This window comes from Phyllostomus discolor, chromosome 9, assembly GCF_004126475.2.
Source record: "Phyllostomus discolor isolate MPI-MPIP mPhyDis1 chromosome 9, mPhyDis1.pri.v3, whole genome shotgun sequence".
In the NCBI taxonomy this organism is placed as follows: Eukaryota; Metazoa; Chordata; class Mammalia; order Chiroptera; family Phyllostomidae; genus Phyllostomus; species Phyllostomus discolor.
The window spans coordinates 87,354,821-87,378,708 of NC_040911.2; the positions used below are offsets into that span (position 1 = coordinate 87,354,821).

The 23,888-nt window shown below is 40.2% G+C and overlaps 1 protein-coding gene across 13 annotated transcripts in view; it reads right to left on the reverse strand.

The window, feature by feature from the left end:
* Positions 1 to 23,888, reverse strand: part of LOC114506255 (RNA-binding protein 12) — a 37,518-nt gene that overhangs the window by 7,081 nt on the left and 6,549 nt on the right. For 3 of the 13 annotated variants that reach the window (XM_036009758.1, XM_036009759.1, XM_036009760.1), the window contains exon 3: positions 15,321 to 22,011. The exons of 8 other annotated variants lie outside the window; for them this stretch is intronic. In XM_036009758.1, the coding sequence (XP_035865651.1) occupies positions 19,143 to 21,989 (2,847 nt within the window). In that variant the 5' untranslated portion in view covers positions 21,990 to 22,011 and the 3' untranslated portion in view covers positions 15,321 to 19,142. Of the gene's footprint in view, positions 1 to 14,753; positions 14,760 to 15,320; positions 22,012 to 23,888 lie in introns of those variants that run through there. 2 more of the 13 variants (XM_028523847.2, XM_036009768.1) reach the window with 2 other exon arrangements.

Consider the following 23,888-nt stretch of genomic DNA (forward strand, 5'->3'; position numbering starts at 1 on the left):
TATTCCATCTCACTCTGAGAACCCATTGACACCTAAAAGCCATGAAATCCCCAGCTAAAATCTGGAGAAACGGCCCCAGGTCTTTTCAGTATCACCCCCAGAATGTGGCTTGTAGACTTCTGACCAGCCTGGTCGTCCCTGTGAAGGTTCCCCGAGGACAGATCCAGAGCGGAACACATACTCCTGCCGGAGCAGAACCGTAACCGCCCCCAGTCACAATCTGACCCCTGCTTCTCACCCCGCATGTTCCCTGAGGTAGTGTGCACGGTACAGAGACAGAGGAAGAATGCTCATTTCACTGTTGCTGAAAACAGTGAAAAAACCTGAGACAGCGGAAAGGTCAATCAGTTGGGCAGTGACTAAATTACGGCACAGTCAAACAATAGAATCCGAGTAGCAGCTAAAAACAACTAAAGCAGAACTCTATTATATTGGTGTTATGTGAAAAAGAAATAGTTACCAAAAATGGTAAGAGCATGACTCCATTTTAAACTTCACTTGTGCGTGTGTCTATAATAGAATTGAATACATACATACACTCGGAAAAATGGGAGAGACACCAAATAAATGCAACTTTCACATACACCTCAGAGGAGTGGAATGAAGGTAAGACTTCTATGGACTCTATTTCTGTATTGTTTCAATATTTTAAAATGTTTATTTTCTATTTTTAAGGGGCCTCATTAGCATTTTTCCACAACTGAAGTCCTCCTAACTGACCATCCTAAGCCCAAAGCCTCTACCTTCAAAGCAATAACCCCTACCTAAGTTCAGGTCTCCTTGTCTCTTGCCTCCTCCCTGGTTTCTCCTCCTTAGCACCACCTCACCTAGTCATCCTTGATGCCAGCTGCCTATGACCCTTAGGTTCAGGGCCAAACTCCCTAGCAGGACCCCCTGTGGCACAACTCCAGAGGACACATCTATACAGAATTCAGTAGTTGTATAAGGTGGTGGCTCTGCATCCCTAATTCAACCTTCAAAGCCCCTCCCAGTCTGCTCTATCTTTTACCATCCCACTACCCACCCAACTAGTCACCCAAAGCTATTGGGTTGGCCAAGAAGTCTGTTACGCATTTTTCTGTAAAATAAAAGACACATTTTTCATTTTCGCCATTAACTTTATTAATTTGGATATTTTGAGTATGCCAGATACCTCTCACTATTGGCTTCCAGTGGGTAGAGGCCAGAGGTGCTGCTAAATATCTTGCAATGCATCAGACAGCACCAGAGCAAAGAATTATTTGGCCAAAATGTCAATAGTACCAAGAAACTTCATAAACCACTGTTGACATGTTCGATCAGTCACATCCCCTTCTCCACAGACTACACAAATCTTTTTTAGCATTTCAGTTGCAATTTTACCTTTCTTGAAATAATAAAGCATAATACACTGAAAATGTTGCTTAACTTCTTTCATCTTCAGTATTAAAACGGCTGAACAAAAATTCACCATTCTTGTTAAGTTTCTTAAAAACTACACACTGCCCTCGCTGGCGTAGCTCAGTGGATTGAGCGCGGGCTGGGAACCAAAGTGTCCCAGGTTCGATTCCCAGCCAGGGTACATTCCTGGGTTGCAGGCCATAACCCCCAGCAACCACACATTGATGTCTCTCTCTCTCTCTCTAAAAATAAATAAATAAAATATAAAAAAACAAAAACAAACAAACAAACAAAAAACTACACACTGACGCCCAGCTGATATAGCTAAGTGGGTTGAGCGCTGGCCTGCAAACCAAAGAGTTGCCGGTTCAATTCCCAGTCAGGGCACATGCCTTAGTTGAAGGCCAGGTCAACTGGTCAATGTATCTCTTGTACATCGATGTTTCTCTTCCTTTCTCCCTCCCTTCCCATCTTTCTAAAAATAAATAAGTAAAATCTTTTTAAAAATGCATGCTGACATGACAGGTATCAATACAATCTAACAAAATTGTTTCAAATGAAGTTAAAGGCAACTAAGCACTACTAGAGCCATCACACCAAAAAAACATAATGGACTTTTTGGCCAAGCCAGTATGTCTGGTTCCTTAAACACACCACATACATGCTGATACCTTTGACTTTCCTGCCTTGCAAATGCTGTGTCATCTAAGGTTCCGCTGTAGCTTTATTCCTTTATGAAGCCCTGCTGACCTTCCCCAGGTAAGATTTATTCTCTCCCCTCTGGATGACTACAATGGTTTCCTCATTAGTCTTTCCACACCCACACACCCCTCTATTTATTAGCCAAACAGAAACCAGGCCATACCATTTCTTTGCTTAAAACTCTGGAACGGCTTCTAAAAACTCAAATTCTTACCATGGTCTACAAGGCCCTGCAAGACCCGACCCTTGCCTAACTAATCTAGTCACACAGTATGAAATCCAGCCAGGTTTCATTTCTGATCCACATGCACACAGTATCAATCTCATGGCCCCTGGACTGTCTTCTCCCATATACACTCCAGAAAATAAGCTTTGTTAGAGCAAGAACCATATCTGGTTTGCTCATCTCTAATCTCCAGTATCTACAATATTACCTACCCTATAGTGGGTACTCGGTAAAAATATTTGTAAAATATATTTTTGAAAAGTAACATTGAAACCACTGCATCAAAATTTTTATTTTTGTCTTTCTACCCTTGTAAACTACAGGCTCTTTGGAAGCAGAGTTGAGTATTATTTCTGTATTCCTGATTCTAGTGCTCAGCACATAATTGGTATTAATAACCATCTGCAAAATAAATGGTAAATGTGCTTTTGCTCAACTCAAATCTTCAGGCCTTTTCCATTTAAAATAATGTCCAGCACTAAATCTTTGTTATCATGATCTTGTACAGCTGAGTTTTAAATTTAATTGCAGGGCTCCTTGAACTCAATATTAAATGGCAGTCAATTTAAAAATGAGCAGGAAATGTTAGGTACTTCTTAAAGAAAAATATATGGATTGTAAATAAGCAAAGGAGAAGCGATCAATAGCACTTAGTCATCAGGGAAATGCAAATTAAAACCACAGTGACATATTACTACATACCCAACACAACGGCTAAAAATAAAACCAACAATGCCAAACACTGGCAAGGTACATGGAACTCGCATTCATTGTTAGTGACAGAGTTAAATATACCACTTTGGAAACAGTCTGGCGGCTTATTGGAAAACCAGACAGTTGAGGACTTCCGGCCAAGATGAAGGTGTAGGTAGATACACTTTGCTTCCTCACACAACCAAAGGAGGACAACAAATCTAAAAACAAGCAAACAGAAAAACCACCCTAGAACTGCCAGAAAATCAAACTGTATGGAAGTCCGACGACCTAGGAGTTAAAGAAGAAATATTCATCCAGCCTGGTAGGAAGTGTGGAAACGGGCAGCTGGGGCGGAGAGGACGTGTGGCAAGGCAGCGGCTGGAGGACCAGGTGGTCCCACATTTGCCTGCAGATAAACCTGGGGGAAAAACTGCAGAGCAAGACAGACCGCACAACCCAGGGTTCCAGTGCGGGGAAATGAAGCCTCAAAATCTCTACCAGTAAAAACCTGTGGGCATTGCAGAGGCATGAGAAACTCCCAGCCTCATAGGAGATTTCACTGGAGAGACCCACAGGGTCCTAGAATGTAAACAAGCCCACCTGCCCAGGAAATCAGCACCAGAAGGGCCCAATTTGTTTGTGGGTAGCAGGGGAAGTTACTGAAAGACGCGGAGAATTGAGCAAGCGGCATTGTTCCCTCTTGGACCCCTCCCCCACATACAATGCCACAACGCAGTGACCTGGGTTGCCCCACCCTGGTGAATAGCTAAGGTTCCACCCCTTACAATGTTACAGGTGCTCTGAGGCAAAGAAATATGGCCCAAATAAAAGAACAGATCAAAACTCCAGAAAAAGAACTAAGCAACAAAGAGATAGCCAACCTATCAAATGCAGAGTTCAAAACACTGGTAATCAGGATGCTCATAGAAATGGTTGAGTACATATGCAAAACAGAGAAAAAAGTGAAGGCTATGCAAAGTGAAGTAAAGAAAAATATACAAAGAACCAGCAGTGAAGGAAAGGAAACTGGGACTCAAATCAATGGTTTGGAACAGAAGAAATAAACATCCAACTGGAACAGAATGAAGAAACAAGAATTAAAAAAAAAAATGAGGAGAGGCCTAGGAACCTCTGAGACAACTTTAAACATTCCAACATCTGGATCACAGAGGTGCCAGAAAGAGAAGAGAAAGAGCAAGAAAGTGAAAACTTATTTGAAAACATAATGAAGGAAAACTTCCCCAATCTGGTAAAGAAAATAGCCTTCTATGAAGTCCAAGAGTCTCAGACAGTCCCAAAGAAACTGGAACCAAGGAGGAACACACCAAGACACATCATAATTACATTACCAGAGATTAAAGATAAGGAATCTTTTTTTTTAAATGGTGTTTTTTAAAAAGACTTTATTTATTTTTAGAGAGGGAAGGGAGGGAGAAAGAGAGAGAGAGAGAAACATCAATGTGCGGCGGTTGCTGGGGGCCATGGCCTGCAACCCAGGCATGTGCCCTGACTGGGAATCAAACCTGCGATGCTTTGGTTTGCAGCCCATGCTCAGTCCACTGAGCCACGCCAGTCAGAGCTAGGAGAGAATCTTAAAAGCAACAAAAGAATTATTTACAAAGGAGTTCCCGTAAGACTATCAGCTGATTTCTCAAAAGAAACCTTGCAGGCATGAAAGGGCTGGAAAGAAGTACTCAGTCATGAAAGGCAAGGACCTACATTCAAGATCACTCTATCCAGCATCGCTCTCCTTTAGAGTGGAAGGGCAGATAAAGTGCTTCCCAGGTAAGGTCAAATTAAAGGAGTTCATCATCACTAAGTCCTTATTATATGAAATGTAAAAGGGACTGACTTATCTAAGAAAAAGAAGATAAAAAATATGAACAGTAAAATGACAACAAATTCACAACTATAAATAATGAAACCTAAAAACGAAAACAAAAGCACACTAAGCTAACAACTAAAACAGGAATGGAATCACAGAAACAGAGATCATATGGAGGGTTATCAGCAGAGAATAGGAGAAGAGAGAATGGGGAAAACAGTACAGGGAAGCCTAAGAAGCATAATTGGTAGGAACAAAATGGACTGGCGGAGGTTAAGAATAGTATAGGAAATGGAGAAGTTGAAGAACTTAAATGTATGACCCACTGACATGAACTAAGCAGAGGTGGCGGCAGGGGCAGGAGATATTGGTGGGAGGGGGCTACAGGGCAGAGGGGGAGAAAAGGGAAGAAAAAAATGGGACAACTGGAATAGCATAATCAATAAAATATACCTAAAAGAACCCAAACATACACCTATTCCAGAGCAATGCCATTCCTAGAGTTTTACCCAAAATGTAAACATTATGACCACAAAAGGATTTGTACACGAATGTTCATAGTAGCTTTATTCATAATAGACCAAACTTTGAAACAGCCCAGGTGTCCATCAACATGAGAATGGATAAACAAACCATAAATATATATGAAGCAGAAAGTCACTTGGCAATAAAAAGAAACTGTTAATATCTGCAACATGAATTTGAAGCATAAATACATAAATTACACTTGGAAAGTTTCAGAATAGGCAAAACTAATCTATGGCGAAAAATTCACAATAGTGGTTATCTTCCCTTGTTCCACAGGGGAGGGGCAGGTATTAACTGAGAAGAGGCAGGAGGTAATTCAAGAGGGAATGAAAAAGCTGTCTTCACAGGAATGTTGCAGATATTAGTAGTTTCTTTAAACTAGTGCACCTGAATCACAGGTGCACTTGTCATTTTTATCTAATGGTACACTTAAGATACATACATCTTATTCTATGTGTTACCACCTTCCCCCAAAATACTGAACTCAAGTTCAAGCACTTGGAAATGTTTATGGATGAGGTGTGCCGATGGATGCAACTTCTTAGAAATGCACCAAAAAATAAAGTGGTTTGTTGAATGGATAGAATGGATTTGTAAAACATAGGAAAAAATTTAAATTGTAAAATCTAAATAGTGGATATATGGGTATTCACTGTACAATTTTTTCAGCTTTTCTCTGTGTTGGAAGCTTTCCCAATAAAATACTGGGAGAAAATTTGAATGGAGGACTACAGGTTTATCCCTGATAGACTTCCGTTGTGAAGTACAAAAGCCTTAGCAGTAATTATCTGTGGCGGTGAGATTACAGGCAACTGGAGCTGCTGCCTTTTCCCTCCCTCCATGTCTTTTCTCGAAGATCCCAGACAGAGATGCTGCTGGTCTGGGCCAAAGGCAGTGGACCCATTTTTTCTTGTGCTAGGCCTCAATTTCTGATGGACCAGAGCATTCTTTTCTATTACCATTTTACTTCTATTACTATTTCCACCACTTTCTCCACAGCCAGTCCAATTCTATCCTTTTCCAGTTCTTCTCTGACTAGACTAGAACCACAACCACAATGCTGTGGGCCCACCTGCACCTCAGTAGCATGTGGGGCTGGATTTCTATTCTGAGATTAGAACTACTTGTACCACCAGTTTCGTGTCCCCACCCCCCAGAACTGCCTCCTTTGCTTTCTCACTGGAATTAGCAACTCTTTATTTATAAGCAAATCTTTGAAATGTGCAGTTTATCTTTTGAGACATGTTCCCTTTCAACTATCTAATGCACGGGATCATTAATCTTTCTCAAACACTGTTTATCTCCTTTACAATTCTACCTCCAAGCCTAGCTGTTCGGAAACCTTCTATAATTAAAACTCCTAGTTCATGTCACTCTTCTGTCCTGTATCTCTTGAAAAGCTACATACTCTAAACCAGATGTGCTTACTTTCGTCTAGCCCTGGCATAATTAACATCAAGGAACTTTCAGCCTCCTTTATAGAACTGGAACTTTGCAAAACCATACTAGATTCACAATTAATTGAGTCAAAAAAGGGAAGTATCAGAAACTTTCTCATTTATTTTAATACTTGCCAGGTCTTTGTGCCATCTCTCCTGAACCAGCATACCTCGCCTGGTTACATGTAAGTGTCCTAACTGGTCTCCCCATTTCCACTTTATCCCTTTAGATCTGTTCTCTGTGACGAAGTCAGAAATCTCCCAAGTCCAACCCAGCAAAACCCAGCTGAAGCCATCAATCTGAAGCCATGGAGAAGTGAACTTGTTATTTTTTTGTAAAGGTTTTATTTATTTATTTTTAGAAAGATGGAAAGGGAGGGAGAAAGGGACAGAAACATCATTGTGTGAGAGATGCATTTCCTGGTTGTCCCTTGCAACCCCCGACTGGGGACCTGGCCCACGACACAGGCATGTGCACTGACCAGGAATTGAACCGGTGACCTTTTGGTTTGCAGGCCAGCACTCAAATCCCCTGAGCCACACCAGCCAAGGCAAGAAGTGAACTTTCTAGGAAAGCCCAACACAAAAGACTAGCTTTGTTATCTTTGTCCCCAACACCCACTTTTCCATTTGATGCTAGTTAGGAACTACAAGTGGAAACATCTAAATACATAGCACCAACTTTTTCTGCCTTTACTTTCTACCACTTGGAGTCTTATTTTTGATACTTTCCACACCCTCATGTAGGTGCTTTTCTCTGTTTACCCCCATCACCATCCCTAATGCTTTCCAAGCCCCATACCTGACAGGGCTCCTTCCTCCACTATTCCTTAAGAAGCCACACTCATTCTCATTTTTGTAACTTAAAATACACAAAAATGTCAGAAATAAAAAGGAACTGAGTGACCATCTAATCTAAGTCGTTCAATTTAAGGCACAGAGGGAAGATGTGATGTGGTTAACGCCACACACATGGTTAAGTAAAATGAAGACTAGAACTCAAATAACGCGACTCCCACCTAGTCTAAAACTGTGGACTGTAGCGATACCCTTCTCTCCTGAAAGAAAGTTTCTTCTTATAATCAGCAATCTGATGTAGTGGGCAGAATATGGATTCTACAGTGAAGTGACAAGGCTAGCTCCAAATGCTGGCCCCTCACTACTTCCTGGTCGCAACGAGATGCTACCACACACCTACCAGAATGATGTCTTACCTATGTAACTTGGGCAAAATACTCTCTAAGCCTCAAGATTCTCAGGTGTAAAGTGGGTAATATTATCTATTTCTGAAGATTTATATAAATAGTGAATGCAAGGTGCTTATACAGAGTCTAGTACTATTATTACCAGTAAGTATTAACTATTAACGATCCTTAAAGCCTCACTCTCACATGCCCTTACCACAATCTCACCAGCACTAAGCGTCTCACTCTGGACTACTATACTCAATCCATGCCACAGTTATATTGTCAATGTTTCCAGTTCCTTGCCTGTCAATGAAATGAACTTTAGCTGCTGCTTCAGCATCTACTATGTCACGCAGCACAAACCTGTGCACATAATGGAAATTCAAAACACCTCAGGGCGTGTGCTAAAGCAAGCTTTATAGTTTCCAAGAGACAACTGTTAAGTATTAAGAAATTTTTTAAGTAGATGGCCTTGGTAATTTTAAACCATAGAAACTGATAACTGATAAAAAATCAGGGCTTCTCTTCACCCAGCTAGCCTGTCTACCAGCATAATGCTGTTGATAGGGAATCCCACTCTGCCAACAGGGAGCACTCTGCCCATCATACTCGTCTCTGCCTTGGGAGATTCTAATTCTGCTCTTCATAAATCCAAGATCAGGTCTTTTCTCCTGGATTCAATTCAGTGCCAGCTGAGGTGAAACTCATCAGGAATCACATTGCCCTCTTATATTCCCACAAAAACCTAACAAGGAAAGACTCGCCAGCTGTCAATTCCGGCTTCGAGGAGGAAGAGCCCCAGTGTCTGGGTGGCAGGAGCACTCCTTCAACAAACCGAAGCCATGCTCACACTCCCGTTGCCTACCTTGATAGGCCAGCGCAGGTAAGAAGCTGGATCAAGTCTTGAAAGCCGCTCAGGAAATTCTCCATAGGTTCACAATGGACAGAACACGACCCATGAAATACTTTTTTCCCCATAAGATTGGAAAGAAAAACTGTGCCCACCACCACCATTCTTCCTTCCTACTCTGCCTCCTCAAAGGACATGGAGAAGGTAGACAAATTTTTTTTCAGTTGTCTCTCCCTCTAAAACTCAGGGATTCCCCAAATTTAATCAGCAGCCCTCACTGGTCACAAACTAACAGTCCTCATAAGTCACAAACTGAACCAAATATGCAAATTGTTACTATAAAATGACACATTCTTTATTCACACATGACGGCTACTAAAATTTTATTTCTAAATGAAAAATTTAAGCAATAATTTGGTTTAACTCCATATAATACTAAAAACTCCAGCCTGGCTGGCGTAACTCAGTGGACTGAGCACGGGCTGGGAACCAAAGTGTCCCAGGTTCGATTCCCAGCCAGGGTACATTCCTGGGTTGCAGGCCATGACCCCCAGCAACCGCACATTGATCTCTCTCTCTCTCTCTCTCTCTCTCTCTGCCCCTCCCTTCCCTCCCTAAAAATAAATAAATAAAATCTTTTAAAAAATTAAAAAAAAAAAAGAATTGAAGATCTGCTACTGAATAAGGACATCTTTGAAAACAAAAAAACAAAAAAACAAAAAACTCCAGGTGCCATGTAGTATTTGGCAATACCATAAAGCTTAAAATGTGCATGTTCACACAAAAAGTGAAAAGTGGGGAGATATGACAAACTGTCACAGGGTTTCCCACCCTGTTATATTCTGTGATGGTCAAAAAATTAGAAACCACTGATCCAACTCCAATGTCCCCTTAAGGCACATCCAAGGTTGAACTAAAAAACCTAGCTTGTGTAGAGAATTGAATATGCAGAAGGAAGCAAACCAAGGAGGAACACGTGGTGTTCCAACAAGAGGAATGGGAGTTTCTCTCTGCCCTATGACTCAATGTGCTACACAAAACCTCCACTTGCATACTTCAGAATAAACACTGGAAAACTAGAACAAGGCTGGAATCCCTTCCCCAGCAGGGTCAAGACCCTTGACATAGAAGTGCTGCCAGTGGCCTCCTGAACCTTTCCCCCAAGTCAGGGAAAGACAGGGAACAGCTGAGGGAGGGGCTCTGCCTATAGAATTACCACAGGCAAGCAGACTTTGACAGAATGATCTCTGTTCACCCCTTGCTATCAATAAAATCTTGGGCAAATTACTTTGCTACTCTTTGCCTGGATTTCCCCATCTGTAAAGCAGGGATGATAATAATAATGATGCCAATTTTACAGGGTTGTTGTGAAGATTAAATGAGCCCAACCATGAAAAGTGCACCATCTGACACAAGGTAGCCCAATGTGTGTTAACTGCTACACTTAGTGCTTATGAATGGATCCTTCTGCCCTGGCCAGTGTGGCTGTTAGTTGGAGCATCATACCATAACTGAAAGGCTGCAGGTTTGATTTCTGATTACGGCACATACTTAGGTTGTAGTTTTGATTCCTGGTCTGGGCACGTATAATCCCTGATGTGAGGGGTGTGATTGGGAGGCAACCAATCATTGCTTCTTACATCCATGTTTCTCTCCCTCTCTCTCTAAAAGCAGTATAAAAATGTATCCTCAGGTGAGGATTTAAAAAGGATCTTTTTGCAGTATCAGCTACTTTTGGTTCATGGGACACGCAGGAGGAATGCCTCTGGTCTGCCTGTTCCAGATGACCTAACTGAAGAAATGAAGACCCTTTTCTGTCTCCTAATGAAATTTTCAAACTGCACCGTAGGACTGCTATTACACTCAGAAAAAGCAGTAAAGCAAGTAGCAAGCCCCAAGTTTTGAGTTCCAATGACCTCTCTTAAGGTTCAAATTCAGTAATTTCCGTAAAGAAATAGAATGGCTGGGTTCATAGAATCACAGCATAAAACTGGATAGAACGAGCTTATCTAATTTAATCTCATTTTGTAGACAACTTTGGCCAAAGGAAATGACTAGTCCTGTGACACAGTAATCGATGAACTACAACCTGATTCCCTGAGAATGGGATCTCTACATCCATCCATTTTAACAACAGCTCATACCCTATAATCCAGTCCAATTTGAAGTCCACTTGGTCACTAAAGAGCAACGAGGCTCATGTGGCCTCTTCCGATGTCGTATAACTAGCCTTGCACACAGACGGAAAATGCTTCTGCATCCACCACTCTTTCTCCCTATTTGACCACCAGGGCAGGAATGGAAGAGTTGCTGGACTCCAGAAATATAGGACTTTATCAAAAGAATAAACTTTAAAAAGCACAAATACTGCAAATAAAGTAGTATTCACCTCAGGAAAATGTATTTCAAAGAACATCTACTGGGCAGCCAATTCTGCCCCCATCCTGCCCTGCTGGGATCCACATTCTTTCAGAGTACCTTCTTTTAACGAGACCCCCTGCCTCTCTGTTGCTTGAGTGTCTAAGACAACAGTACTAGATCACCTTCCTGAGCATCTACCGCCAGGGCAAGGGGATCAAGAACGTGTGTCTCCAGTGCGCAATATGGCCTATGGCACAAAAGGAGCTGAGCGAATGAACAAAAGCAGATCAGAGCCCTTAGAAAATAAACCTACCTACTGTTCATGCTAGCCCTTTTCACTGGAATAAATTCACTTGGGATACACAGAAGTTCTTAACATAAGTTACTCTTCAGAATGTGTAGGTAAGGGAAGCTGAGAAATAAAAAAGGGAGGATTTCAACAATAGGGAAACTACACTGCAGACACATTTGCCCATCTGCCATTGTGGATGGGGTGTGGGGTGGGGGAGATTGTGGTTCCACTGCTTCTAGTGCAGGATTAGCTTTAAAGAAACTCTCCCCTACTTAACCGCCCATGTGGACCGTGAGAGAGGTAACTGAGACAAGTTCTCTAAAAACACTACAAACACAGTAGGAGGGGGAAACATTAGGAGGAATGCAACCAAATTCAAATACTTAAAAAACAGCTGAAAAGAGGCAACAGAAATAGGAGAGAAATGACAGGCAATAACTTTGTAAATATAAAAGCATGCTGTCCAAAAGAGTATCTCCTAGCCACATCTGAGTATTGAGCACTTGAAATATACTTAGTTCAAACCACAATGTGGTGTTAAATACATGTTGTATTTTGAAAAGTTAATACAAAAAAAGTATACACTACTTCAACAATTTTTTATTATGTATTGAAAAGGTAACATTTCAGATCTACTGAATTAAATATATTATTAAAGTTAATTCCACTTTTTTATTTTTGATATTTTTAATGTGGCTACTAGAAAAACTTAACTGACATCAAGTGACTCATTTCTATTGGACAGTGCTAACAAAAAACCCCCAACATACAACATGGAAAATTTTGTTGCTGTTCAATACAGTAGCCACCTGCCACATGTGGCTATTTATATTTAACAGTAGCTACTGTGGCAAATAATGACCATATTAGTGCATATAATGCACTTTTATGGTAATGCACTTTTATGGAAGTAATGGATACTTCCATTGGAGAAAATCCTATTGGACAGCACTGGTCTAGACAAGGACCAAAATATTGACACCTCATACAGAAAAACTAAACTCTGTATTGAGCCGATCCAAAACTTAGAATGAACTCCAGGTAGTCAACTTTGCATACAAGATTAAATCGATGGGGAAATTCACTTAATTATGGAGTATTTCTGAATGTCTTAGAGGATTTATAAAAAGTGGTATCTGGCAGCTAGTCAAAAAGGTTAATAAAGAGATGAAAGGTTCTGCCCCTCTGCTAGGCCAGGATGCCCCTAGAACCAACCCTTTCCTGCTGACTACCCCAACGCCCCAGGCCATGGGGACCTCAGACCATGCTATTAAACAGGACAACTTCAGGAGCTGCCAGGACAAGCGCCATTCTAGAGGGTGCCACTGAGTTCCCTCACACTATTAATCACCTCACTTTACTAAATTAACACATTGCCTCCCCAAGAACCTCGGTTAGGCATCGCAATTCCCTCAGGTTGCAAACAATGCTCCCATTACACTTATTTCTTTCTCTCTGACCATTTAGCAATTGGCCAGGAAAGCCTTTATATAGTTCCTGTGGGACATTAAGTGTATCTCACACATGTACAACGGCACATTTACTTATGTAATTTAAGACATTCACGCCTTTAAAAACAGGTACCTTATTTTGCTTCCTTTTCCACCACAGGATCTAAGTACTAGGTGTACAACACGGCTCGAAAAACAGTTAGCAAGGGTTACAGCTATGGCTGAGGCTGTACATCCACACGAAATTATCTGAAAAGCTTGAAGGCAATAGATGTTTCCAATTCCAACCTGTCAATTCAATGGTCATAGAAGCAGAGGCAATTGGCAGTATCTGCTCCAGCAGGAAAAGGTGCATGTGTTTCCACTTTAGTCAGACCCATAGCAGAGGCCCTGTTGGTCCCATATACCCGCACACAGAAGGGAGTTTATGTATAAAGGACATGATCCTCTGTATTGCAACCCAATGTGTGAGGGAGTATAGTTGAGGGTGGCATTAACTCACTTCCAAGTGGAAAAGGAAAATGAGAAAATCAGCAACTGCACAGCTGGTATGACTTAAAACCCCTCACATAGCAATCTAAGTTTTTCCCATCTGTGGGGACTAACAGGTGACTTGTGGTAGCCCAATGTGGTTTAACATTTGATAAATAGCACAAATGCCTAAATGACAAATATTCACTAATCAAGAGCTGTGACTGAATTCATGCCTCCTTCACCCCAGTTAGGAAGTGAGGGCTACAGAGATAGCAGGCTAGGGGCTTTGGTCTAAGTAAAACTCATATCCTGGTTACGAGCAGACTTACTATATAAGCAGGTAAAAAGGAAAACCTGGCATTAGAATGGAGAGGGAATGAAACACCTGTTTTTAATACAGCAGAGCTCACTTTTGGGATATTATGCTTATTCAACGCCTTTGAACTCACTTCTATGCTGGTCATGGCTCTATTTTCCCCAAATAGTCACCTCCTCCTTCTCTCAACACAAAACAGCAAGCCTCAGTTATCCATTAGGAATAATGACTTGAAACTACTAAGTTTCTAAAGTCAGAGTCCAGATGTCCCGAACAGCTCAGGTGGCAACTCTGATGCTTGGCCGTGCCATTTAACCACTTCTCTACAACTGGTGTTCACTTAGTCTGTATGACTTGTGGACACTTTCACTGGGAGGTGGTCCCAGGGCCTCTTGATAAAATTCAAGGAATATACTTAATGAGATTTCCCAAGCACTATTTCCTACCCCCAGATTTTTAGAGTGCTGCCTTCTTTCCTTCGGGTTGGAATGCTTACATCTGGTAGTTTTTTGCTCCTTCTGGACTCTTTAGTAGCACAGCAGTATGTAGAAAAGCAGTGCCACTTTACTTGCTTGTTGCTAGTTATGGCGATCCAGAAAAAGCCAATTCTAGGATGCTTATGAATCCCCTGGCGCAAAGTAGCTCAAGGCACTAAGAATAAATCCAAGAACACCAAAGAATTAACATTTACCTGAGCAGTAGGAGCTGAACCTGCTTATGTTGGTGAACAGGTTTTCCCCGAAAAGTCACTAGATCATCAGAGGATACCACCAGAAAACTTTTTCCAGAACATTTTACAATAACTGATCAGATTTCATGTTAAAAAGATGATACTAAAGTCCAATTTTTAATTAAAAAGAATAGCCTTAAGTTTTCGTTCTACCATATCCCATAAAAGCCCTGCTTTTGAGGAGAATGGTGACAATGCATATAATTGATAAACTATTTCTGCTGTAAGATGAAAAATGAACAATGAATAACACAAGTGAGTAACCTCTTCTGAGCAAGAAAAGGACTTACTAGCACACAGTTCACCCCTTTAAAACGGTAAAGGCCATTCTGGATGTCAGTAGGCAGCTGCTCTCACTCTTCGACTTTGCAAATGCTTAGTTGAACCTTCGTGATTTTAAAACATCTCAGCAACTACCCAAAATTAAGTGTCTAGTCTAAACCCAGCTAATACAAGCTGAGTGTTCAAACCCAAATACAGGCTAAAATTCTTTCATGATAAAGATAAAAACTGTAATAAATGTTTTTCAAGAGCTTTGATTAAAAGGAATAGCTCACAAATTTCTCCGCAAATCCAATCCAGATTTTTTTTGTTTAAAAGAACGCCGTGGAGTTCATGAAAATTTTTCATTTGCTTTTTTTTTCAGTAGTTGAACAAATGTGGAAGGAACAAAACCAGAACATCAATGCCAGAAAGCAGCAATATTTTTGATTCCTCTTTCCTCTTCCCCACCTCACATACACTAATGCAAAAACCAAATAAATATACAAGAAAAACAAAGCTTTAGAGGTATGTGCAATTGACAATGTATTCTGAAGATTTCTTTTCCCATTTCCGAAAATAATCAGGTTCCCCCCACCCCCCAAAGAATTCACAGCCCCCTTTAAGACTCTTGGGAAAAGGAGCATCTGGTTTCCAGTTGAGTCCACATAATGAACTGGGCTTGTTAACAAAATACATATAATAAAATAAAAGTCTTAAAGGGTGAATACCACAGATTTGACCTAGAATCAAGTTTCCTCCCTGCTGTTCCAGGTATCCTCTTCTTTCCACACTTCTGCATTAGTGGACATGGATAAGCAACAATTGTTACCTCCAAGATCACCAAATCCACCTTTCCAAAGGCATAAAATTATTTTCAGGTGTTTTAAACAAACAAACAAAAAAAAAAACAAAAAAACCTGATAGTATAGCTCATTAGAGTCCTGTTGTGCAGTTAAAGCATTAAAAGCATCAGGCTGTTTTATTTTGTGATAAGTTTATTGAACAGTATCCAAGACTTCATCTTTATAAACAAAAACTTCTACTGAATGATGCCAAGGCAGTATTTGCTGGCAAGTTTTGGCCATATTGGCAACAAGTCATTTTATTGTGTTTGGTTTCTAAAGTATGGAGCACTATAGAACTGTCAGTAAAATAATTTAAATGTGGTAATTTTGCAAGAGCGGTAAATAATTTTAAAAGTGATCACTGCCAGAAATTCTTTCCAGAAGATTTGACTAGCAGCAATTTTATATTTTCTTTACTTGTTTTTTAAGTGTTCTTGAAATCGATGTGTAGATTTATTTTTAAATGCTTGACCTGCACCTGCACGCAATGAAGAATCCAATAAAAGGGACTATGAGTTTCATTAAGAATTTTATGCATCCTTATTTTTATCCAAGGTATTTCCCACTCAAAAAATGTTTGCTTACGTCCATACACAGCCCTAGATTTTCATTCAGTGGCTTAAGACTGACACAATTATGCTAAATATTACTCTCTGAAATTTTGAATAAAAAGTTTCCTAATGGAAATATAAAGCAATTTTACTGCCAATACTTTGACAACTTGGAGCATAACGCTAGGAACTACATTTCACTTAACAGTGTTGCATTAAAAAAAAAAGCCGCTAGTAATTGTACATCCAAACTACAGTGTAAACACAAAACACTTCTCCAAATTTTGCTTAGGAATGATGTTTCACTATAGTTCAGAAAAAGTTCACAATTTTGTTTGCTTATAAAATATACATTTTGTGTATTTCTCTAATCCTTTAAACTAAAAAATAAAAATAAAAAGCAAAAAACAAAAACCCTCAGCCAGGGCCATGGGGGGAATGAGAATAGACCTAATGGAAAATATTCTCTTCCATTAATATTAATCACCAAAACAGACAATAAAATTTACACATAAAATTGTAAATATGATAGTGTTTACAAATGCACACAACTTTGAGCAAAGCTTTACAAATCCTTCATACCATACAAAGCAAATAAGTAAAGGTAAATTCATTATCACCCAAAACCTAGTCCATATGAGAAAAAGTGCAAAAAATAGGTATGTATAGTTTCACAGAATATATTTTAAGAATTAAAAAAAACCCTCAAACTCAATGCCCAGCACAAGATAAACAGTATGCTTAGCAGTTAGCACTAGGTAATATGTAGTAAGTCTCACACAAAAATCAAGTTCCAAAGGGCAAAGCATTTAATTACATTTCACAACAAGAAAAGCACTGTTGTGAGTCAACCAAATATGAAACAGTTCTCTCCAATGTCTACACAACCACTATTTTCTTAATTTATTTAATTTGATAAACAAAATCAAGTTTTCCTTTTCAGCATTTATCTAAGATGTAGAAATAACAAAAGAGTTGCAATAAAGTATACGAAATATTTAATAAGAATGTACGAACATATAACCAAAATAAATTGTGAAAAAAGACAGAGGACTTTCATTTCCACACAACCCAGTTTTCTAAAATAAAAAGTCAACTTTCCACTGGGGAAAATAATCTGCATTTGAAATAAAACTTCTAAACAGTGCTGAAGTTTTCTGAACTCTGTCCTTGGAATAAGAAATGATTACTTAACAGAAAATTTAAATTGAACATCATATACAGACATCATATTACTTTTTTTTTTTAGTTGAAGAGGCAGTATCTAGTTATCTGTCAAAGCAAATTTGTATTCATGAATTTTCAAGACCCACAACACAGCCATGTTTTTTTGAAAGTCTAGCCAGTCCTTTCCCTAAACAAAACTCCTACACTGTCAATCCTCTAGGATTGTTGTGATGAAAAGGCTTTCCAAATCATATCGCACAAATGAAACTGTTGCCACTGTTAACTCTAAATTACACAATGCTGTACTTCAGCGTTCCACTGACTTGCAACACGAAAAAGGCACCCCCCCCCCAAAATACTTCTTTTAAAAGGCTGATCCCTTCGTAAGTACATTGATTTGTAAGAAATGTTGGGGATGTTTTAAACCAAGAAAGACGCCCATGTAAAAGACAAAATTTGTTTTTCATGATATGTCACGAATCTCCTATTCCATGTTTATATGGTACACCTCTTTAGAGCATTTTAACTAAGGAAAGTAACCGTAAGTAGAGCCTTTGTGGCAGTGAGCAGGATGTTGTAAGGCCAATGTTCTCATGACACGGACATTTACCAACCAGAACCCATATGGCCCTCCTGCCTTAGTGCCCTGAATGCCAAAGACAAAAGTATGAAAAGGGCAGGAAGTCTCAATTCTTTCCTCTCTGGCAGCTGCACTTATACTCTGAAGATTTTTTGTAAACAGGCTCCTGGATCAAACAACTAGACCAAAAGCCTCCAAGTAACAGGATTCAGTGCATACCAATCTACAAACCAGCTTATAGATTTTTTATTCTGTAACACAGCTAACAATTTCAACTTCAGTTTTAAAAATCTAGTTATAACAATGTTCTTTCTTATAAATGGACTCTGGTTATAGGCCAAAATTTCACATAAACTTGGGATAGAAAGAAATTGCCAGAACATTAGTCCATCAGACAGGACTTTAAATCAGGAATTTTAAACAATGATTATTAAAAGTAGTTTCTAGTTTTTGATGTCATCCAAACAACATGAACTTTTTAAAAACTGACTGAACTAAAAGTTGATGGTCAAACCAAAAAGGCTCTGGTAGATAGAGAACTCCATTAATTTTATTTTGTGGCAAAGTCTTATTCCACACAGTTTTAAGTGTGACATTAGAAATCAAAGTTCAAGGTTATAGCATAAACCAAATGTGGAGCTTTATATTAAAAAAAAAAACAACAAAACAGTTCTACTCATTTACAAATGAGTCAATTAGGCAAACAAAGCAGCAACTTCAGAAGCAGGACTGTCTATACAGCAAGAACCCTCAAAAAGCAATAAAGGTACATACAGTGAATCTGTATACAGAGATTTTATTTAAAGAAAATGAGGACTTTAGACAAAGCTTTGACCCTATAACAAAGCAAATCTGTCCAGCTTTAAACCAAATTCCAAGAGCAGCCAACTTCTATTTTTTATCAGCTGGCAAGAACACCCTTCATGAGCTCTATTGACAATTCTATTTTCTTCATCCCATATATAATACAAAACAAAACCAATCTAGACTCCTTGATAAACTTTATGCTATCATTTGAATTTTACAAATTGTTTCTCTAATGGTACGCCAAAATCATTTTTTTGTTCTCTCCAGACAGTTTTACTTTAACATACAGCAATGTTTATCCGGGTAGTGAGTCTTCTGTAAACAGTCAACCAATGCTCTATGTTATGGAAACCGATCTATATGCAAGTGAAACAATCCACAGGCTCTATCCTGGAAATACTAGGAAAACAATCTGGATGCATTAATCACAGCACTAGGAATATCTACCCTACAAAGAATTGATGTGAACAGCTATCCTAAGACAAGTTTTACTTTCCGTGAACCTATAGGTCTGTCATTTAAGTCAATGACAGCAGCTGTGGCTTCATCCCGAGATTCAAAGGCCACCATGGCTTCACCTGTGGGCATACCTTTCTCATTGTATTTTAAGCAAACTGAGCCTGGGATCACTTGATAACCATAAAAGAAATCTAAAATCTCATCAATAGACACAGTGAAGGGCATGTTCTGCACTTTAATTACTGTTGGTCCTGGTTTTCCAGAACTAGATCCAAAGCCAGGGGGACCACCAATGTGGATTGGGCCAGGTCCCGGCCCCGGCCCTGGCCCAAAGGCTGGTGGCCCAGCCAAATGGCCAGGAGCATTCCCAAGACCAGGAGGGCCACTCCCAAAGCCAGGGGGACCACCCAAGCTACCAGGGCCATTTCCAAAATTCTGAGGGCCCCCTCCAAATCCTGGCCCACTTAAATTATTTGGTCCACCTCCAAAACCTGGAACATCCAGTCCTAGACCAGGCAAACCACTATTTGCAACTGAAGGCATACCAGGCCTAACATCACCAAAGGCCCCTCCTAATCCTGGAGGAGGCAGTGGTGGCCCAAAGGCATTTGGCCCACCAAAATTACCAGGAAAATTAAATGGAGGCCCATTATTGGCCTCCTTAGATCCTACAGTCAGAAAGGCATGCTCTTCACCTCCTGCACTAGGCATTCCCGCACTGGGCATTCCCGCATTGGGCATTCCAACGTTGGGCATTCCCGCATTGGGCATTCCAGCACTGGGCATTCCGGCACTAGGCATTCCGGCACTGGGCATTCCCGCATTGGGCATTCCGGCATTGGGCATTCCGGCATTAGGCATTCCAGCACTGGGCATTCCAGCACTGGGGATTGTAGCATTGGGCATTCCTGGAACTGCAGGATTACCTGGTACAGGTATCTTTAACCCCTTTTTTCCTTGAGCAGGGGGATTTTTCTCAATCTCTCTCATATCTTCTAGAGTAACTATATGAACAAAAGCTTCTCGCCCATTAAGTTTTTTACGATGTAAGCGTTCAGACTTACGTGCATCATCTTCATTTTTAAACTGAACCAATGCCTGTCCTAGACCTTGCCCATTGTTATCAACAAGAACATGGACAGCATTTTCATCCACTGGGATTCCTTCTAGGAACTGAAGAACATCCATCTTGGTAATGCTGAATGGAATATTTGTTATGTGAGCACAGACTTTGGTAGAGCTGACATCCCCCTCCGGATTTAACATCATTTCTCTCTGGTCATAGTTGAAGTTCTGTAGCCTTTTCCTAATCATATCTATCTTTTCTAGCATACCTTTCTTAGTAATTGGATGGACTTGAATAAAGCGATTGCCCATGTATTGTTTATGACGACACAGAGCAGCCTTATAGTCAGCCTCATTCCTGAACTCCACAAAGCCTTCACCAGTTGCTTTCCCATTGGGTCCATAAGCGATATAAATACTATCTTCCACAATATCCAACTTTTTAAAAAAATCAATGACATGTTTGTTTTCAGCTTCAAATGGTAGACCTTTCAAGTAAACACAAAAACCGGCCTCATGTGGTGATCTTGACCTTGACCTCTTCTGCCCACTGGGTGATTTTGACCTGGGTAGTGTCTGTGGAGGGGGATGGGTTTGTCCAGAGGGCCCTATACTTTGCTTAAAAGTGATATGGCCTCCTGCAGCCACCCACTGTCTCTCTGTCGCAGGACTAACTTCCACGTAGCGTTGTATCATCAGCATTCTGTTTCGCTTCAAGGCTTCAAATGTATCTTGAGGGGACAGAAACTTAACCAATCCATTCCCATTATTCCGACCTACATGATCTTTCAACAAATGCACTGCATCCACACGGAGCCCATGGAAAAAATCTCTGACATCATTTTCCATCGCAGAAAAGGGCATTCCATGCACACTGACATACAGATCATCAGGGTTGATGGGAAGTGGTTTCACACTGCTTTGAGAATTCACCTGGAGAGGGTTAACAGGATTCAGTGGACCCAGAAACACAGGGTTCAAGTTATTGTTCAGATTCATAGGTGCTCCAGAACCATTCATTCCAGCAGGTAGAGGTGCCACAGGTGGTGGGTTCAAGGGTGGCATTCCCGACATGGGTGGCAGTGGGGTCATGGGCGGCACTGAAGGGACTGGGGGGATTGGGGGCACAGGAGGCACGGGAGGCAATGTAGGTACTGGAGGAGGAACTGGTATCGGGGGAATAGACGGCATTGGTGGCAAAGATGGCATCGCTGGGATTGGAGGAATTGGTGGTGGTGGGACCGTGTTCATTGGAGAGGCTGTGCTTGAAATGGTTGAGCTAAACGTTGGGCTCCCAAACGAAGTTCCCATATTTGGAGGAGCCGTTCCTATACTGGCTGTGGAAAATGTCTGTATGTTTTTGTTGCTTTCATGAACAGAAGTGGTAGCAGTAACTACACTGGGTGAAGGGTTATTAAAGTTGGGTACTGTTGTAGGCAAGTTAACCCTGCCACTCATTCCTGAGCTAGGCGGTGGTCCTGATCTACTAGCATTTGCTGGTGGTATATCTAAGTTGGCAGTTTCAAAACGTCTACGACTCAGTTCAATCATATTCTGCATTTCTGTTTTACTACTCAACAATAGTGTTACTTTTGACCCTTTAATTGTACCACCTGTGCGCATCATACCAAGCCTTGCATCTTCATCAGTGGCAAAAACGATGAAAGCCTCACCCAGTTCACCCCCTACAATATGCACGCCCCCATCAGGAATGGTCAATCCAGAGAAGAAGTGGCGAATGTCCATGGTCCCCGCCACAATTGGGAGACCTTGCAAACGGATGACCACAGCCATGCTGCGCTGAAACCACACACACCTGCAGATGAGAAAAGGCAACGGCCAGGTCAGACTCCTGTTTATCACACCAAGTTTTTAGCTACAAGAATGACCAGCTACCACATTAGGCCCTCGAATGGTCCCTCAAACTATCACAAGCAATGTCGGTTTTTAAATTTAGATATTCTAAAAACTGAGTATCATGTGCCATTTACAATGGAAAACCTCGACAATTTCAACTTCAAAAAGGAATTGATTTTGGAAACAATTAGAAGTTCAGTCCCAAGACTCAAAAGTTTCAGGAAAAAAAGCACCACAGGTCGGTAAATCACCAATTACATCATTCAGACCACAATTCAGTAAGATTTAAGATTTAAAAGAAAACTATAAGTCAAATAAGGGAACAAAGTTTAACAATCTATAGGGGAAAAACATGCAAAGGATGCATTCAAGTTAGTATTTAAAACTGGCTTAGTATCTCCTGATAAACCTGACAACTTCACAGAATTAGCAGTGTCATTTTATATGGCTCAATCTAAAACCCAACAGAACAGAAAACTAATTAATTACAAATAACATAAAAGTAGATTCAAATCTCAAATGAAAACTAACTCCGTATTTCACCCTAAAATTCTTAAATCTGCCTTACCACTTCATTTATTAAAGAAAACAACACAAAATTATTTATTACAGCCCTGGCAGGGTAGCTCAGTTGGTTAGAGCACTGTCCTGATACTCCAAGGTTGCGGGTTTGATCCTCAGTCAGGGCACATACAACAATTAACCAATGAATGCATAAATAAGGGGGGCAACAAATCAGTGTTTTTTCCTCTCTCAAATCAATTAAAAAAATTTTTAAACTATTTTACAGCCCTGGCTGGTATGGCTCAGTGGACTGAGCGCCAGCCTGAGAACTAAAAGGTTGCCAGTTCAATTCCCAGTCAGGGAACATGTTTGGGTTGCAGGCCAGGTCCCCAGTTGGGGGCGTGGGAGAGGCAACCAATCAATGTATCTCTCACACATGGATGTTTCTCTTCCTCCCTTTCTCCCTCCATTCCCCTCTCTCTAAAACTAAATTAATTAAAAAAATTACTTTACAAACAAGGCTAATACCTGCTAAGAATCCAAAAGAAATGCTAAATAAAATAGCCAAAACCTTAGCTACCTATTTTCATCATTTCAAAAAGTAGAATTTGGTTCTAGTGCCATTCACCATGGCTGTTTTAATTAAAATTCATGTCCAAAGACTCATTCCCAAACCCTCCATTAAAAAAAAGTCTTGTTTTTCCCATAGGGAAGGGCCAATAATAAAAAAGAAGTATTTTTGGGTTTTGCTTTTTGTTTTAGAGCTCGGGTATGAACTTTATTCAGTGATTGCTATAGTTTCTGGCCCAACATAACTCCTGTGGAATTTCTGGGTGCACACTGATCTCCTTAGTGTCCATTCTGATCTAATAAAAAGAAAAGTTTCTCCTAAGATTTAAGTAAAATTTTAGTATTTCAGTTCTTACAGCAGCTGAAAGTAAATGCCAATGACAGGCCTTTGTAAAGTGATACGAAACAAATTCTTGGCACTAGAAAAAATATTAATTTGAACTTTATGTGGCCAACAACATAAGGTGTTGCCCAAGCCATCTTAAAAATCAACTTTTAAATAAAAACCTGTTAAACTGGCTCTGTGACCTCAGGGGAATTATAAAGTATTTAAACTTTGGTTTTATCTTCTCAAATGAGAACACTAGAAGAGCAAAGTTTCCTGTTGCAAGCTCTAACTCTACAAACCTATGAAAGCAGTCTTTCAAAGTTAAATATTATACAAATACCAATTCAATGCAAAAAACCTGTAATTATAGCTCAATGTTATGATTGCTATACAGAAAAGATATGTTGTTTGGCTCTGACAGTTTTCTCACACAC